The following is an 18,773-nucleotide window of genomic DNA, read 5'->3' as shown; positions in this document are numbered from 1 at the left end:
TAAAATTAGCACCAAAGCCAAATTTCTCTAAAACATTGAATAAATATTTCCATTCGACTTGATCGAATGCTTTTTCAGCATCCAAAGATACAACACATTGTACAGTTTTAAAAGAGGACGAATATATAACATTAAATAGTCTCCGAACATTTGAAAAAGAATAGCGACCCTTTATAAAGCCTGTTTGATCTTTAAAAATAATTTTACCCAAGATATTCTCCAACCGATTGGCCATTATCTTTGACAGAATCTTAGTGTCGACATGCAGTAATGAAATAGGTCTATATGTAGCACAGTCAGTAGGATCTTTATCTTTTTTAAGAATTAAAGAAACTGAAGCCTCATAAAAAGTAGAGGGTAAGTCACCTTTCACAAAAGAATCCTTAAACATTTCCAACATATACGGAGAAAGCAACTTTCCCAATTTTTTATAAAATTCTACAGGATAACCATCAAGTCCCAGGGACTTACCAGATTGCATTGAAAAAATAGCTTTATGAATTTCGGCTTCAGTGATTTGAGCATCAAGAGTTTTTTGATCCTCAGCCGAAATTTTAGGAAAAACAATCCTTCATAAAAAAAGCATTCATTTCAGAGGAATCTAACAGACATTGAAATTTATAAAGTTCAGCATAAAAATCTTGAAAAATCTGATTAATTTCTTCATATTCCTGAGCTAAGGTACCATCTTTCCTACGAATTTTCATGATTTGCCTTTTGGCTGCAGCCATTTTTAATTGAGATGCGAGCAGTTTATTATTTTTATCTTCAAACATATAAAATTGGCTCTTCAACTTAAGCAAGTATCCTTCAATGGGATGAGTTAATAACAGGTTATAATGTGATTGAAGTTCCACCCTTTGTTTAAATAAATCAGTACTGGGGGAAATTGCATAGATATTATCTAAATCTTTAATTTGTTTTGAAATTCTATCTAATTCAGCTTTAGTTTGTTTTTTAAGTTTAGCAGAATAAGAAATAATCTGACCATGTAAAAATGCTTTAAATGTATCCCATATAACTAATTTAGACATACCCACTATATCATTAAAAAGAAAAAAAAATATTTTATCTGGGTTTCAATGAAACTGACAAAGTCAGAGTTTTGCAATAATGTCTGAGGCATGCACTAAGGTGGACGGACAAGAATGACATCATCAAATTCAAAACACAAACTCAGAAGTGCATGATCAGATATAGCAATAGCGTCATATCCGCAAGTTTTAACACTAGGCAAGAAGCGGGGATCGATTATAATATAATTGATCCTCGAATTTTTTTTATAAACATGTGAGAAGAAAGAATATTCTCTATTATCGGGATGGAGATACCTCCACAAATCAATCAACCCAAAGTCAATCAAAAAGGAATTAATAAATGACATGGATTGATTTGGAAGTCGTTGATTGGTTGAGCTCTTATCAATCATAGGATTTAAGCAGCAGTTAAAATCCCCGCCCATTATCAGCATATATTCATTTAGATCAGGCAGTAAAGCAAATACCTTTTTAAAAAAAGAAGGATCATCTAAGTTAGGACCATACAAATTAACCAAAACAACTTTTCTGTTTCAGATTGTTCCTTTAACAATTAAAAATCTACCATTAGAATATCCTCTTGAATATCCTCTTGGTTTAATAAAAATAGACACGCCTTTTGTTTTGCTCTGAGAAGTAGAGTGGAATTGCAAACCATTCCACCATCCAAAACATCTATTTTGATCTCCCGCCCTGATAGGTGTCTCTTGAGCAAAAATTATATCAGGTTGGAATCGGTTAATAATTTTAAAAGTCTTTTTTCGTTTTATAGGATGATTCCAACCACGTACATTCCAACTTATTATATTAATCCGTTTAAATACCATACTATAATTTTATTCTACTTTATACATGCGCAGAGCACATGATGATCAAAAATGGCAGTAATAAAGAGTACAACCACATAAAAAACACGCATGCTCTGGAACCACCCAATGGGAAAAAACTCCCAACTCTAAACCCACCCACCCACCCACCCACACCCGGAAGCCCGAAAAAGGCAAGCGATCTACGATAGAGTTCAAAGCTACTGACCGCTCTGTCTGTGTTTTCTTCCCCCCCCAGTTAGTAAAAAAGTAGAGTGACCTTGTAAAAAAAATAAAGTCTCAGCCAAAAAAGGTATTTACATTCCATCGACTAATAAACAAGAAAGAACCAGAATAATGTTATCTCTTAGAGAGAAAAACCAGCGCCATCTTTAAGTTTAATATTAATTCCCTAAAAAAGCTTTAAATTCAATTATAAAATGTTATAATAAAACAGAAAAAATATAAAAAGCCCTATTAGTAGGATAAAACTACCAATTAGCTGATTAAAAACAACCCCTTATCTTCTTCTCTCAGTCATGGAATGTTCAGATGATCATTTAAACAGACATACTTAAGCCATTAATCTTTCCAAAGGAAAACCAACAATATGAACAACTCTCCTTGTCTTCTTTAATTAGTCTCTCAATGAAATATACAAATGACCTTCATAAACCTTCTTTCCAAAATGCGAACACTGTAATATACAGATAGCCAAACAGCCTTTCAGATAATTCATTCAGCAGCGGTGTCAGTAACAGCGGCGGTTATAGCCTGAACAAAGTCCAGTGCAGCTTTTGGATCAAAAAAAGTACAAGGAGGAGAATTAGCAGGAAAAACTTTAATTCTTGTCGGATACCTCAAAGCGGGAAAAAGTTTTTTATCATATGCTTGTTTCATTACCAGGGCAAATTTTGATCTTTGTTCTATTATCTCTCTTGGATAATCTTTGTAAAAGTGGAGCTCAGATTCCATAAACCTAAAAACTCTCTGTTTTCTCACCTGTCTCATTATTTGATCTTTAATTTTAAAGTGATGAAAGCAAACCAAAACAGACCTTGGTTTACTAGAATCCTTCAACTTCGAGATAAACGCCCTGTGTGCCCTTTCTATAGCAGGCGGCTTTGATAGAATGGTAAGAAATAAAATGTGGAGAAGCTTACCAAAGTAAGCAGTTATATCTCCATCTTCAGCTCCTTCTTACAGCCCAACGATTCATATATTCTTTTGTCAACACCTAGTTTCCAGGTCTATAATCTTATTTTGATATGTTTCCAAACGAATTGTAGCTTCAGACAACCTTTGCTTAGTTATCTTCAATTCCTCTTCACGTGTAATAACTTGAGTTTCCAGGTCTTTAAGTTTTCCCAGAAATGACTTCATTTTGTTACTATTCGTTTCCAGTTGGTCTTTAATTGATTCATTCTGATCCTTAATTGAATTCAGTGTCCAAACGACATCTTCAGCCCACGATGGCATTTCATCAGATCTTTCCTTTTGTACCTTTCCTTTCCCATTACCTTTAACACTAGGTTCAGGTAAATTCTTCCCACTTCTCGTAGACATAGACATATTGTTCCCCCTCAAGAATCAGCAGGTAAAAATTTTAAATTCAAAGCTTAAGCTAGGGGGAGAGAAAGAAAACTAAGAGCAGCACAAAAATACTGCTACTCCATTTGCAGATGGGGCGGTCCCCCTTCAGTGCTCCTTATGACAAGGATGTCCAGCATTGTGGCCATGTCCTCAGCCTTGATAGTCTGGTGCCAAATGTTTCTGTCCATGTGGTTTGATGGTTTGTAGTTGTTCTGTTGCAGGTTCCTGTGCTGCTCAGGACAATCTGAAATGTGGGATTGGACAGCCAGCATCCTTAGAGCACAGGTAATGAACGTCATGCATTGATATAGACTTCTTATCTGAGTTAAATATCCAGAGGTATCAAAAATCAATATAAATATTACATTATCTGTGAAATAAGAATAAAGTTAAGCATTTATGCTGTGCCTTACAAACTTTTCAAGGTTCTGTATGACCAATGACCTGTGTGTCTGAAGTGTAGACACTGCTGTCATGTAGGAAACGTGGTACCAGTAATACACAATAGGATCTCACAAGCAACAATATGATAATGAAAAGATATTGACTAGGGCAGCAAGAAATAATCTTTTTGTTCATAAAAAAAATGCAGTGAAGTCCCTTATATCCACCTAAGCTGGGCCCTTGAATAATTCCTCATCTAGAAGGTGGATAATTCCCACTAGGCTCTGTTCTGTAAAATGAACTTAAAACTTTTGGTCAGCATGCAGTTTGAAGCGTGGTCTTCATTTCAGTGTTATTGGGTCCAAATTTATACCCTCTTTGATCATGAATGCTTCTCCTTTGAGCACAAGATGGATTTAAAATTAACTTCCCAGAGAAGGTTGGGAACAGAGAGTAAGGGACATGTAGTACAGAGATTGTGGAAGATACAAAATCAAAAACAGGTTAAACCAAAGGAAATCTGTTTGGATCAGGTAATTACAGACAGAGTACAGAAGCAATATTCCAACCCTGTTAGAACCAAGGAGGGATGGAATATATTGACAGATAAAGATCCTGGGTCAAAATAAAATTTGACTTGTGTGGGATCCTCTTCAAATTATTAATTCTTTGGCAATTAGTTCTTGACTGGTTTGATCCAGTGTTAAATGTATGGGCTTCAGTGAATGAATTACCTTTATGCAGAGTTCTGGCAGAATAATACTTCATCTCATCATTGGCTGAGTATGTGTTTTTCTTTTTGAGTTCTTCTTATCTATAGTTGCTCATTTAGATTTATTCTCAGAAGAAATCATAACCAGTTAGAAGCAAATGAAGAGACCAAGGGTGGAGTTTATCCAGATAATATAACTCTAACAAAATGATTTAGGTCTTAGTTTCATTATTAATGGGAATAAAATTATCTTGCTCTTCTGACACTAAAGCATACCTTATAGCTAACAAAGTCCTTCTTTGAGCATTGTCAAGGGTGTAAAATGACATTTTCTTTCTTTTTAGCATGATGACCTTCGACCAACAGTGTTAAGGCGCCATTCTTCTTCTGATATATCCAAACAGAAGTTTGGGACCATGCCACTTATTCCACTCCACGGAGACGAGAGTAATTCCATCATGCTATCTGCAAATCAAACTCTGGTAAAGCAAGATTGCTCTTAGTAGCCAATATATATGTATATAAGATGATGCGAGGTGTAAACGGAGTGGACTGACAGTGTCTTTTTCACAGGGCGGAAATGACTAATAGGAGAGAACATACTTTAAAGGTGATTGGAAGAAAGTCTATTGGGAATTTCAGAAATAGTTTTTACACAGGAAGTGATAAGTGCATTACTAAAGGATGGTGGTTGAGGCTGATACATGAGGGACAAGTAAGAGACTCTTAGATAGACACATTGATGAAAGAAAAATGGAAGATTATGGGCTATGTAAGAGGGAGGGGCCAGATTGATTTTGGAGTAGATTAAAAAGGTCAGCACAACATTGTGGGCCAAAGAGCCTGCACTCTGTGGTATTGTTCTATACACCTTTAGAATTAGATCGGGGGAGGTTTGCTTTAACCTGTGTGTCTGGTTCAACCCATTGTACCACTGCGCTCGACAGACGTCAAACACATCAATCTTATTGAGTACTTTAGTGGCACTGATGCCACTGTGCGTTAGATATCACTCAAACAATATAAGAATAGGTTTTAGACTGTTTCCTGCCCCTGAAGCCCAATATCTGAGTCATAGAGTGGTACAGCATGGATACAGGCCCTTTGGCCCAACGAGTCCCTGCCAACCACAGTGCCCACCCAGCTAGTCAAAGCTCCTTGCATTCAGCTAAGTCTCACCCATCCATGTACCTATCCAAGTGCTCCTTAAATGATACCATTGTACCCACCTCAAGCACTTCCTCTGGCAGCTCATTCCAGATACTCACCACCCTCTAGCTGAAAAGGTTCCCATTAAACCTTATCGAACTAAAACTGTACTACCCTACCTGTCACTGACCAATGACATCCCTGGGATATAAGAATGTCTTATTTGGCCACATGAAATGGGCATTAGATCGATGAAATACAGGGCTATCCAGATCATCCCATTCTCTTGTCCTTACTCCCCATTCTAACAGTTTCTTTCACTTTGAGTAGTGGTCCATTTCCATTTTGAAAAGTAACTGTGGAAATTGCTCCTTTTGCTTTTTTGGGCAGAATGCTCCAGATCACAGCAGAAGCAAGATTCTCCTCCTGACCCCAAATTGTTTTGCTAATTATCTTAAAGTGACAACACTCCCTTCAGATTATTGATACTGCAGACTTTGTCACTCCTCCCGTTAGATGATGTTCTTTTTCTTGATAGTTTCAGTGAATGGGGCATAAGCCCAGTGTGACATGTACCTATCACTCAGTGACTGCAGATAAAACAATGAGTAAGGTGCATTGTGCAAATGGCACTCCCTGTGTAGCCCCAGTTTTGTCTTTGTGCTGTTTCACCACCCTTTTTTATGATAATTCCTCCAATTAACTCTATAATGCATAGATGCATTTTCAATAGACAGGTGGAGGTCCATTAGATCCAGAACTTGCCCATCCCAAACCCACTAAAGAGAAATCCTTTTTAACCCATGAGAACTATTTTAATAAGCAATTGGAGATCTTCACTGACATGTTACGATTGATAGCTGAGACACTGCCCGTCCTAGAATAATTATTTACAAACCTTAATCTGTTTCTTCTGAAACATGGAGCATTCCCAATGTACAGAAAAAGGATAGAATGATGGGATTTTTCCATTGTTGCATCTATAAGGTCATAAAACATTGGCCCATTGAGTCTGCTCCGTCATTCCATCATGGCTGACTCATTTTCCCTTCAAACCCCATTTTTGTACCTTTCCCCATAACCTTTGATGCTGTTACTGATCAAGAACCTATCAACCTCTGCTTTAAATATGCCTAATGACTTGGTCTCCACAAGTGTCTGTGGCAATCAATTCCATAGATTCACCTATCTGGCTTAAGAAATTCCTCCTCATCTTTGTTCTAAAGGGACATCCTTCAGAGTCTGCGCCTTCTGGTGCTAGACTCTCTACCTTTGCAAGCATCCTCTCAACATACACTCCCACAACATTTAATATTCGGAAAGTTTCAATGAACTTACCCCCTCATTTTTCTATTGATGAAGTTCCTTGAAACTCAACCCTTAGCTGGAAAACATGGCCTACAGTTTAATAAAGAAGCAACTTATAGTTTGCTTAAAGTCATATTGTGTTATCCATATCTGCTGCGAACATACAATTAGATCAAATTTCTTTGCCATTCTGATGTTTAGTCTGAACAACTGAACCATTCAACCATATCTGCATGCTTTTAAGCATCGAGTTGCTGCCACTTGATTAGCTAATAAGATATTTGCATTAATAGACAGGTGTATGGGAGTGTACCTAATAAAGTAGTCGTTATGTGTATGTTCATGCTCTTCTGCTACTGAAGCCCATCCACTTCAAGGTTTGATGTGTTGTATGTTCAGAGATGCACTGCTGCACACCACTATGCTAATGTGTGGTTATTTGAGTTACTTTGCTTTCTTGTCAGATTGAATCAATCTGCCCATTCTCAATAACAAGCTATTTTCACCCACAGACCTGCCACGCACTGAATTTTTTAAAATGTTTTACGTGCCATTCTCTGTAAACTTTAGAGACTGTTGTGCATGAAAATCCCAGAAGATCAGCAGGTTTTGTGTTACTCAAACCACCCCTTCCAGCACAAACAATTATTTGACAGTCAAAGTCTCTTAGGTCACATTTCCTTCCCATTCTGATGTTTAGTCTGAACAACAACTGAACCTCTTGACCATATCTGCTTGCTTTTGTACATTAAGTTGCTGCCACATGATTGGCTGATGAGATATTTGCATTAATGGACATGTATATCTAACAAAGTGGGACTAAGTATAAATAATCACCTCCTCTCTTCTCACCGGTCCAAAACAGGCATGAGAATACCTTGTATTTCAATTCACCAAAGTGGAAATCTGCCTTGATTTAATGGAAATAGGACCCCAACATAGAACATAGAATAGTACAGCACAGTACAGGCCCTTCGGCCCACACTGTTGTGCCGACCCTCAAACCCTGCCTCCCATATAAGCCCCCACCTTAAATTCCTCCATATACCTGTCTAGTAGTCTCTTAAACTTCACTAGTGTATCTGCCTCCACCACTGACTCAGGCAGTGCATTCCACGCACCAACCACTCTCTGAGTAAAAAGCCTTCCTCTAATATCCCCCTTGAACTTCCCACCCCTTACCTTAAAGCCATGTCCTCTTGTATTGAGCAGTGGTGCCCTGGGGAAGAGGCGCTGGTTATCCACTCTATCTATTCCTCTTATTATCTTGTACACCTCTATCATGTCTCCTCTCATCCTCCTTCTCTCCAAAGAGTAAAGCCCTAGCTCCCTTAATCTCTGATCATAATGCATACTTTCAAAACCAGGCAGCATCCTGGTAAATCTCATTTGTACCCTTTCCAATGCTTCCACATCCTTCCTATAGTGAGGTGACCAGAACTGGACACAGTACTCCAAGTGTGGCCTAACCAGAGTTTTATAGAGCTGCATCATTACATCGCGACTCTTAAACTCTATCCCTCGACTTATAAAAGCTAACACCCCATAAGCTTTCTTAACTACCCTATCCACCTGTGAGGCAACTTTCAGGGATCTGTGGACATGTACCCCGAGATCCCTCTGCTCCTGCACACTACCAAGTATCCTGCCATTTACTTTGTACTCTGCCTTGGAGTTTGTCCTTCCAAAGTGTACCACCTCACACTTCTCTGGGTTGAACTCCATCTGCCACTTCTCAGCCCACTTCTGCATCCTATCAATGTCTCTCTGCAATCTTTGACAATCCTCTACACTATCTACAACACCACCAACCTTTGTGTCGTCTGCAAACTTTCCAACCCACCCTTCTACCCCCACATCCAGGTCGTTAATAAAAATCACGAAAAGTAGAGGTCCCAGAACAGATCCTTGTGGGACACCACTAGTCACAATCCTCCAGTCTGAATGTACTCCCTCCACCACCACCCTCTGCCTTCTGCAGGCAAGCCAATTCTGAATCCACCTGGCCAAACTTCCCTGGATCCCATGCCTTCTAACTTTCTGAATAAGCCTACCGTGTGGAACCTTGTCAAATGCCTTACTAAAATCCCTATAGATCACATCCACTGCACTACCCTCATCTATACGCCTGGTCACCTCCACAAAGAACTCTGTCAGGCTTGTTAGACACGATCTGCCCTTCACAAAGCCATGCTGACTGTCCCTGATCAGACCATGATTCTCTAAATGCCTATAGATCCTATCCCTAAGAATCTTTTCCAACAGCTTTCCCACTACAGATGTAAGACTCACTGGTCTATAATTACCCGGACTATCCCTACTACCTTTTTTGAACAAGGGACATTCGCCTCCCTCCAATCCTCCGGTACCATTCCTGTGGACAACGAGGACATAAAGATCCTAGCCAGAGGCTCAGCAATCTCTTCTCTCGCCTCGTGGAGCAGTCTGGGGAATATTCCGTCAGTCCCCTGGGACTTATCTGTCCTAATGTATTTTAACAACTCCAACACCTCCTCTCCCTTAATATCAACATGCTCCAGAACATCAACCTCACTCATATTGTCCTCACCATCATCAAGTTCCCTCTCATTGATGAATACCGAAGAGAAGTATTCATTGAGGACCTCGCTAACTTCCACAGCCTCCAGGCACATCTTCCCACCTTTATCTCTAATCAGTCCTACCTTCACTCCTGTCATCCTTTTTTTCTTCACATAATTGAAGAATGCCTAGGGGTTTTCCTTTACTCTACTTGCCAAGGCCTTCTCATAACCCCTTATTGCTCTTCTCAGCCCCTTCTTAAGCTCCTTTCTTGCTTCCCTATCTTCCTCAATAGACCCATCTGATCCTTGCTTCCTAAACCTCATGTATGCTGCCTTCTTCCACCTGACTAGATTTTCCACCTCACTTGTCACCCATGGTTCCTTCACCCTACCATTCTTTATCTTCCTCACCGGGACAAATTTATCCCTAACATCCCGCAACAGATCTCTAAACATCGACCACGTGTCCATAGTACATTTCCCTGCAAAAACATCATCCCAATTCACACCCGCAAGTTCTAGCCTTACAGCCTCATAATTTGCCCTTCCCCAATTAAAAATTTTCCTGTGGTCTCTGATTCTATCCTTTTCCATGATAATGCTAAAGGCCAGGGAGCGGTGGTCACTGTCCCCCAGATGCTCACCCACTGAGAGATCTGTGACCCGACCCAGTTCAGTACCTAGTACTAGATCTAGTATGGCATTCCAACTGGTCAGCCTGTCCACATACTGTGATGGGAATCCGTCCTGGACACACTTAACAAACTCTGCCCCATCTAAACCCTTGGAACTAATCAGGTGCCAATCAATATTAGGGAAGTTGAAGTCATCCATGATAACAACCCTGTTATTTTTGCACCTTTCCAAAATCTGCCTCCCAATCTGCTCCTCTGTATCTCTGCTGCTACCAGGGGGCCTATAGTATACCCCCAATAGAGTAACTGCTCCCTTCCTGTTCCTGACTTCCACCCATATTGACTCAAAAGAGGATCTTGCTACATTACCCACCCTTTCTGTAGCTGTAATAGTATCCCTGACCAGTAATGCCACCCCTCCTCCCCTTTTTCCGCCCTCCCTATCCCCTTTAAAGCACTGAAATCCAGGAATATTGAGAATGCATTCCTGCCCTGGTGCCAGCCAAGTCTCTGTAATGGCCACTACATCATAATTCCATGTATGTATCCAAGCTCTCAGTTCATCACCTTTGTTCCTGATGCTTCTTGCATTGAGGTACACACATTTCAGCCCTTCTACCTTACTGTCTTTACACCGTTTATTCTGCTTCTCTTTCCTCAAAGCCTCTCTATATGTTAGATCTGGCTTTACTCCATGCACTTCTTTCACTGCTCTATCGCTCTGGGTCTCATCCCCCCTGCAAATTAGTTTAAACCCTCCCGAACCACGCTAGCAAACCTACCTGCAAGGATATTGCTCCCCCTCGAGTTCAGGTGCAACCCATCCAATCTGTACAGGTCCCACCTTCCCCAGAAGAGATCCCAATGATCTAAAATTCTAAAACCCTGCTCCCTGCACCAACTCCTCAGTCACGCATTCAACTGCCATCTCCTCCAATTCTTACCATCACTGTCATGTAGCACTGGTAGCAATCCTGAGAACGCCACCTTTGAGGTCCTGTTCTTCAGCCTTCTGCCTAGTTCCCGAAACTCACACTTCAGGACACATTCAGGGGGAATCTTACCTGGACTGAAATCCACTGTCAGTACCCAGGATGAGCCAATGGCAAAGCATCACATCCGACACAGCACCTATACATATAGGACTTCCTGGGTGTAGGAGTGACCATATGGGTGTAGAAGTCCTAACACCATTTCTAAAGTAACCAGACAGTCTAGGCCAATGAAATATCATGTCCCTTACAACTGTTGCTCTGATGCTTTCTGTTCATCAGAAAACAAAGTAAGAAATTCCGAGATTGTGTTCAAACTGCTCACTGGTTTGGAAAGCGAGTTGTAATTCTGATGTTTTGCCGGAATGATGGCAACTGTCCCATTAAATTTTTGTGCTTTATCGTTCTGCTTATTGTCTTTGTGCCCGTTTCCTTCCAGCGACGCCTACATGACCGGAGAACACTCTCAATGTTCTTTGTAAGTACATCCGTGCTCCTGTCCGGAGCAGCAAGGCTAGAAAACCTCTTCTCTATGGTGACATTATGCATGAGCCATAGTATTAATGATAATACATCTCTATACTAATGCACTAGACTAGATCATGGCTTTACTGCCTCGGAATGTGTCTCTTTATGTGCTTGGTTTAATGTGGTAATTTTTTTAACATCATAAATTTTATTCCTTAACACCATAAATTATAAGAGCACAAATTAGTTCATTCAGCCCATTGTGTCTTCTCTGCTAGTCCATGATGGATGAATTATTAACTCGCTCAACCTCATTCTCCCGTTAGTACAGGCCCAGACCCATTAAATGATTCTCATATGTTAACCCTTTAATTCCCAGAATCATTCTTGTGAATCTTCTCTCTGAACCCTCTCCAATGCTAGCATATCCTCTCTTAGACAAGGGGCCCAAAACTCCACAATACTCCAGCTGCGGTCTGACTTTTCCCTTGTAAAGCCTCAGCATTACATCCTTATATTTATATTCCAGTCATCTCAAAAACGAATGCTAACATTGCATTTGCTTTCCTTACCATCAACTCAACTTGCAAGTTAACCTTTAAGGAATCCTGCATAAGGACTCCCAAGTCCCTTTTCACCTCTAATTTCTGAATTTGCTCCCCCATTTAGAAAAAAAGCCCACACTTCCATTCCTTCTACCAAAGTGCATGACCATGCAGTTCCCTGCACTTCCTCTTTTAGATTGCTAGTGAAAAATTCTCTATATTTAAGCTTTTGATTGTTAGGCCCTAAAATATAAAATGTTCTTCATTCATATGAAATTGTATTAGATGAGGAGATGCTGCATAGTGTCTCATCTGGAATTGCCTTTGCAAATCTATGGCATGGTATTCAATTATGTTTCTGTTCTGTAGTTTCAGAAGGCCTCTTCCTACCACAGAAAGTACAGATGATTGCACCATCCTGTTTCCATGTCTCTCTAGATGAGGGAATTGGCAAACAGATGCTTTGTTTGACTGTTTATTCTAACAAGGGATAATTTTCAACTCTGGTCCCCTGCCCATTCAGTCAAATTAAATTCTGCTGCAAAAAGTCAAACCATACCCTCCATCTGGTACTCCCTTGGGCAGTCTTAACAGCTGGGAAATCGCCTGATAATGGAATTGAAATCTTTGCAACCCTTGGGACTCCAGCTTTGGAGAGTATGGGGAGACTGGTGAAGGAATTCCATTGAATACATGAGGCACTTGCCTGTTATTCTTCACACTTCAGACTGACTACACGTTAGATTTTAACTGGGCTCTGATCATCATCAGTGGCTGAGGTGGCTGGTAGTTCCAGATTCTGATGGAACGGGGTAATAAGTACCAGAACAACCTCTCTGCTGCTGTCCACCATTCCTAATGTATGACTTTCCCTTCACCCTCAGCAGAAAGTTCAGGACGGGGATGGGCAACCCCAATGTAAATGCAGCTGTCAAGCTGGCTGCAACCAGAGGAGTGCCCCCCTACCGTAACCCACAAGTCAAGGAATACCTTTGTTGGCTGTACTTTGTTTTATTCTCAACACTCTGCTGAACGTCTCAGAATGTTTCTTTTCTGTTCTCTAACAAACCTCTACCCCTCTGCACCCCTCTTGCATGTCTGGTTACAATAAGTTAAGTTGATCAGGAGGTCAATGGACTCTTGAGTGAGTGGGAAAATATCACAAGGCTACACCTCGTTGAATGCTGACTTCCTAATAACTTTTCTCACTTGCTTCTTTTCAGCCAATGAAGATGCAGCATGAGATATTTGAACAGCAACAGAAGGAAGAAGACTCCAGCAATGAGCCTGTGTATGAAGAAGTTCAGGATGTCAATGTCATGTTGTCAATGAACTCAGAAATCTCAGCAGTGGACCCCACACCAATCCTGGTGACGCAGATGAAGAAAAACCTAGTTACAAACCTGCCGATGCAGGACAAGTTCCTCCAGGAACTGAGTTCAGCAATTCATAGAAAGAACGAACCTCAATATGATATCACCAAGCTGTAATATAGAGTGGATGATTCAGGGATTCACTGAATGAAGGTGGTGTTTATTCCAGCTGGTAGTCCAATCTCAGGGTTCATTTGATCTTGGGACCAACCCTTGCCATGTAGATGCACCATGTGATCTTTACTGTGTAGAGTCTGAGGTGTGTTAGCTTTGTTAGTCTGATCATAAGAGCACTGAGTAGAAATTCATTCTCAGTCACATAGTTTGAGCAACTTTTGAGACACAAAACAACTGGACTGAATTTTGGGAGGAGTACTTTATAGGACCCAGCCATTACAATGTTGTACATCAAGTGTGAATAATAAGATTAGTTTTCTACCACAATATTTTTAGTTATCAGGAGGTTTGTTTTAATAGTCTTAATTGAAATTTCCTTTATCAGTGGTCACCACAAACACAGCCATGTACAGGGAAGATATGCCCAACGAACTACAGCAACCTGTTTCAAGAGGCAGTTTTCTTACATGTGGTTCTCAGAGGAGGTCTTCATTTTCACTCGGGAACCATTGCACTCTCCCCTTATACAGTCTTTCACATGTTTCTTAATTGCTTGATTTGTAACCTTCAGTAAGATAAAGCCATGCTGAAAAGTTTTCCTTTGGATAATTTTATGAGTTGCAGAGAATTCCAAAGACTCCTCTGTGGTATACTCCATGGCCAACTTTTCAGAAGGCTTTTCTATTTTCCTGCCAAGTTCTGATGGCAACCTTGCTTAAATATCCATTCACAGGGCTGGCTGATGAAGCATCGTCAGGATGAAATAAAGCACGAAATGAAACAAAAGGCATCCTCTTTATCATTCAATTTACTTCAGTTTGCAGGTCCTTAGCTAGCTTCTCATTTCCCCTCTGCTCACTTTTATTACAGTCATCCCTTCCCCAAGTCTTCCTCTAAGTATGAGGCCCATTTAATTTCCCAGCATAATTACAAGGCCTTTATTATTGAAGAGAGAACTTCAAAAGTGAAAGTAGGAAAGCTAAGGTGAAGCATCAGTGGTCTTGATGCAAATCACCACTAGAATTAAAACAATTGGATGAAAGTCAATGTAAGACATGCATGGGTGACTAAACGGGACTAAGTTCTGGTTCAGTAACCTGATACAGGAAAATCCCAATGTTTTAGAACTTCTGTGCAATAATGAATAGGACATGAATTTGGTTTAAACAAAGTTATATTAAGCACGTTCACAGACAGCACACTAGTAGTAGGTGGAAGATGGTGTATAATTTCCCAACACTACATGGAGTTAATAATTGGACTCCAGATGCTGAAAAAAATCTGCTTGAGCTACTCAACAGATTGAGCAGCACCTGAGGGGTGGAAAATACAACTGTTAACATTCTGGCCCACGATACAGGATTCAGAACTCAAATATTGACAGTTCTCATGGGCGCTGCTCAATCCACTGAGTTCCTCCAGTAGATTGTTTGTTGCTCCAAATAATTGAACTGTTATACTTCGCTAACATTTGAACTAGTTTTATACACAGAACACATTTTGCAGCTCTTCCTCAAATCCTGTCTTTTTGAGAGGTGGAGGCAAAGGTTTGGTGTATTAAGTTATCTGAAGGGGGGTTACAAGGCTTGAAGAAAAATTTGCCACAGGAACCAACTGCTGACATCCAAAGAAAGGGTAAGTGTCACTCATTCTCTCCCTCACTTCCATAAGAGATGAAGTCTGCTCCCATACTCAGCTCAATGAAGCTTTGAAGTGATGAAATATTAATCCTTCATTTATCTAAATTGAACAGTACATCTCCATGGTCATCATAATTCTCATCTCATAATTTATTACACAAACTGAATCCCTAAAGCATGACATTTCCATTCTACCCAGAATAATTAACCACACAATCTGAATCCAAAAAGCATGACGTGATACATACCAAGAAAATGGAATACTTGTTTTCTTGTTTCATCCTACACAAACTTGAGAAGATAGATAAATTGTGCCACAAGGAAGATGTTTTTCAATATTAAAGATGACCTAATGTTAGCAATACCGTTGAATGAGACTGTTTGCAAATTTTTGTAGCTAATTCTGCATAATAGCATTTGTTTCAGGTAAGAGGGTCACAGGTAGAATATTTGCCTATGTTAATTATAATTTCGTTTTAATCCATTGACAGACTTATGGAGTTGGGAGGAGGAAGTTCAGTGAATATTTTGTGAATACAAGAGATTCTGCAGATGCTAAAAATCCAGGAACACACACACACACCCACACAAAACATTGGAGGAACTCAGCAAGTCAGGCATCATCTATGGAAAGGAATAGTGTCGAACTTTAGGGCTGGTGTCCTCCTGATGAAGGGTCTCAGCCTGAAACAAAGACTCTTTATTCCTATCCTTAAATGAGACCCGGCCTGCTGAGTTCCTCCAGCATTTTGTGTGAATATTTGGTGAATGTTACTGCGTAGAAACAGAACACAGGAACTGTGGAGAAGAAATTAAGTTTTCTTTTACTCTACTTCTCCTTTCATATATAATCAGTTCAATCTCCTTCCTACTTCTGCTAATTTTAAATCTATATTAAGTTGTAATACGTGGACTTCTGATCAACTTTTGTCACAGAGTAATACAACATAGGAAAAGTTGTTTTGGCCCTCTCTATTGCTGCCGGCACAGGAATGTCTATATATATATATATCCAGAAAGTCAAAAGATAAGAATCTGCAGAGATTGAAAATCCAGAATAAATGCTAGAAAAACTCAGGTCAGGCCACATCCATGGAAAGAGAACAGTTAATAATTTCAGTTCTGCAACCCTTCATTGGAACCTCCTGTGTCTATGCCATGATTATCAAATGCTCATCTAAATATTGAGAATGATGAGGCAGTGCTGTCTAGAGTTTAACCACCCTCTGAATGAAAAGAAGTTTTTTCTCAAATACTTTTTAACTCTCCTTTCTTATAAGCCTTTGCCCTCTGATAAGGGCCAAGGTTTCTCAATATGTCCCTCATCATATTGTACATGACAATCATGCTTCTCCTCAATCGCATCTGGTCCAAGAAAAACAAACCCATTCCATCTGGTTAAAAGGTTCAATCCGAGGCATTATCTTGGTGCATCCCTTCAGAAATCTCTGAGTTACAATAATATCCATCCATAATGTGCTAACCAGAACCTAGCCAGTGTTTTATATGCTGTAGTTTCCCTCTCGGGGTGGTGAGATGGAGTTATCTCTCTACCAAAGGAGGTGTAAGGTGCTCCTTCCCTCCGATAGCCTGCAGGTCACCTTTGGACAAGGTGTAGCACCTACTTAGTCCACCACTACCCCCCTCCCAATCAGGATCACGTGAAACCATGGGAATAGGTGGTGGATGATTATAGGAGCAGCTGGTGCCCAGAAGAAGACAACGGCAAACCACTTCTGTAGAAAAATTTGCCAAGAACAATCATAGTCATGGAAAAACCATGATTGCCCATGTCACGGCATGTAACAGATGAATGAACAAATTTCCCTCTTCAAATGTTCAATGCCATGGCTAATGAAGGCAAGTATCCATAATGTCTTCTTAACCTTTTCTTAACCCAAAATGTGGCCTTCAGGTACCCTTGGACATTGTATACTGACATGCATCTTCTCCCCCGTATTTCCCAGAGTTCTCTGATTGATTGTGTATTTACTAGTCTATGAGTCCTCCTGAAGTGCATGACTGCACTATTTTGCTGCTCGGTGTTGATAAATATGATCTGTCTACAGCAGTGTAAAACTCACAGGGGTTGTTAATAGTTTTAATCCAGGAACAGAGACTCCAAGGTACCTTTATGAGATTCACTACAGTCAGCCATAGGTCATCTTAGGTGATTTTGTGGGTGGTTTTCTCACTTCAGTACAGTTTCTGAGATATTTTCAAGAAAGTTTATGGCAGCACAGGCTTGGGAATATTCCTTGAACTTGTTTGATATCTTTTTTACACCAGTGGTTGGAGTTTGGAAATCTGATACTTTAGGATTTCCATAGTTTGTGAGCCATTGATGCAATTGCAGTGTACAATTAGGGTGCCCATTTTGGGAGAACAGAGTTGTAATAAGCAAACAAGCTGGCAGAATATGCCTTCACTGGCCTCAAGACTGTTGTTGATATATATACCAATATACATATGTATCTTAAACATGAGAAAGTCTCCAGATGCTGGAAATCCAAAGCAAAACACAAAATGATGGAGGAACTCAGCAGGTCAGGCAGCATCTATGGAAATAAATAAGCAGTCCTGTTTCAGGGTGAGACCCTTCTTCTGGATTGAGAAGGAAGGTGGAAGACACCAGAGTAAAAAGGTTGGGGGGGGGGGAGGGGAAGGAGGCTAGCTGGAAGGTGAATCGAGGTGGGTGAGAAAGATCAAGGGCAGGAGAAGAAGGAGTCTGATAGGAGAAGAGAGTCTTATTTTGGCGTCTTCCCCATTCCTTCTCAGTCCTGAAGAAGGGTCATAGCTTAAAACATCGACTGTTTATTAATTTCCATAGATGCTGCCTGACCTGCTGTGTTCCTCCAGCATTTTATGTGCATTATCCTGCATCTGTTATCAAGGTAAGTTTGCCTGACATGTACCTTCCCCTCAACCGAGCACCAGAGCATGAAGATAATTTCATTATTGAAAACCGTGTCTGCAACTGTTTTGAAAAGATGCATTAGTCTGTGAAAGTTTCTTTTATTTACAGGGCTCTGGGGAAAATTGGGAAAGGAAGCCTATTAGCTGTTTTTTTTTAAAGCCAGTGGGCCAGTTCTTGTGTTTTGAGTATATTACTATGTGCTATCAGGTCTGATAGATGTATTTCCCATGACCATTTAAAGTGAGCATTAGTCAGACATTACTGTAGTTCCCTAATAAGTTGCCAATAATTGATTACTTGGCAATTTCTTCCCCAGATTTGTAATTGCTGTCTTTATTTGTTCCCTTTCTGAAGGTAGTGGAATAGTGAATATGTTGCTCGAACTTACGAGCCTAACTTGGCCACAAGGTCCAAGATTTGGTAAATTCTGAACAGCTCCAAAATGGCTAAGCACAGTTTCAGCTTATCTGTTTATCATCAGTGATGATCAGTGTTTTTAATCACAGCGGAGGAAAGAGGTTTCTACCCAAGTACTTTTCAGTACACTTCCATTG

At 40.1% G+C, this 18,773-nt stretch overlaps 1 protein-coding gene across 5 annotated transcripts in view; it reads left to right on the top strand.

Moving 5' to 3' along the window:
- arap3 (ArfGAP with RhoGAP domain, ankyrin repeat and PH domain 3) overlaps positions 1-17,893 on the top strand; it is a 375,519-nt gene extending 357,626 nt beyond the window's left edge. For 4 of the 5 annotated variants that reach the window (XM_063052993.1, XM_063052997.1, XM_063052996.1 and 1 more), the window contains 4 exons: positions 3,658-3,721; positions 4,877-5,014; positions 11,599-11,637; positions 13,396-17,893. In XM_063052993.1, the coding sequence (XP_062909063.1) occupies positions 3,658-3,721; positions 4,877-5,014; positions 11,599-11,637; positions 13,396-13,662 (508 nt within the window). In that variant the 3' untranslated portion in view covers positions 13,663-17,893. The remainder of the gene's footprint in view (positions 1-3,657; positions 3,722-4,876; positions 5,015-11,598; positions 11,638-13,395) is intronic. The other variant, XM_063052998.1, reaches the window with a different exon arrangement.
- Positions 17,894-18,773: the final 880 nt, after the last annotated feature.

This window comes from Mobula hypostoma, chromosome 7 (assembly GCF_963921235.1).
Source record: "Mobula hypostoma chromosome 7, sMobHyp1.1, whole genome shotgun sequence".
Lineage (NCBI taxonomy): Eukaryota > Metazoa > Chordata > Chondrichthyes > Myliobatiformes > Myliobatidae > Mobula > Mobula hypostoma.
Note: the sequence above shows the minus strand (reverse complement) of the source record. Positions and strands in the feature narration are given on the sequence as shown.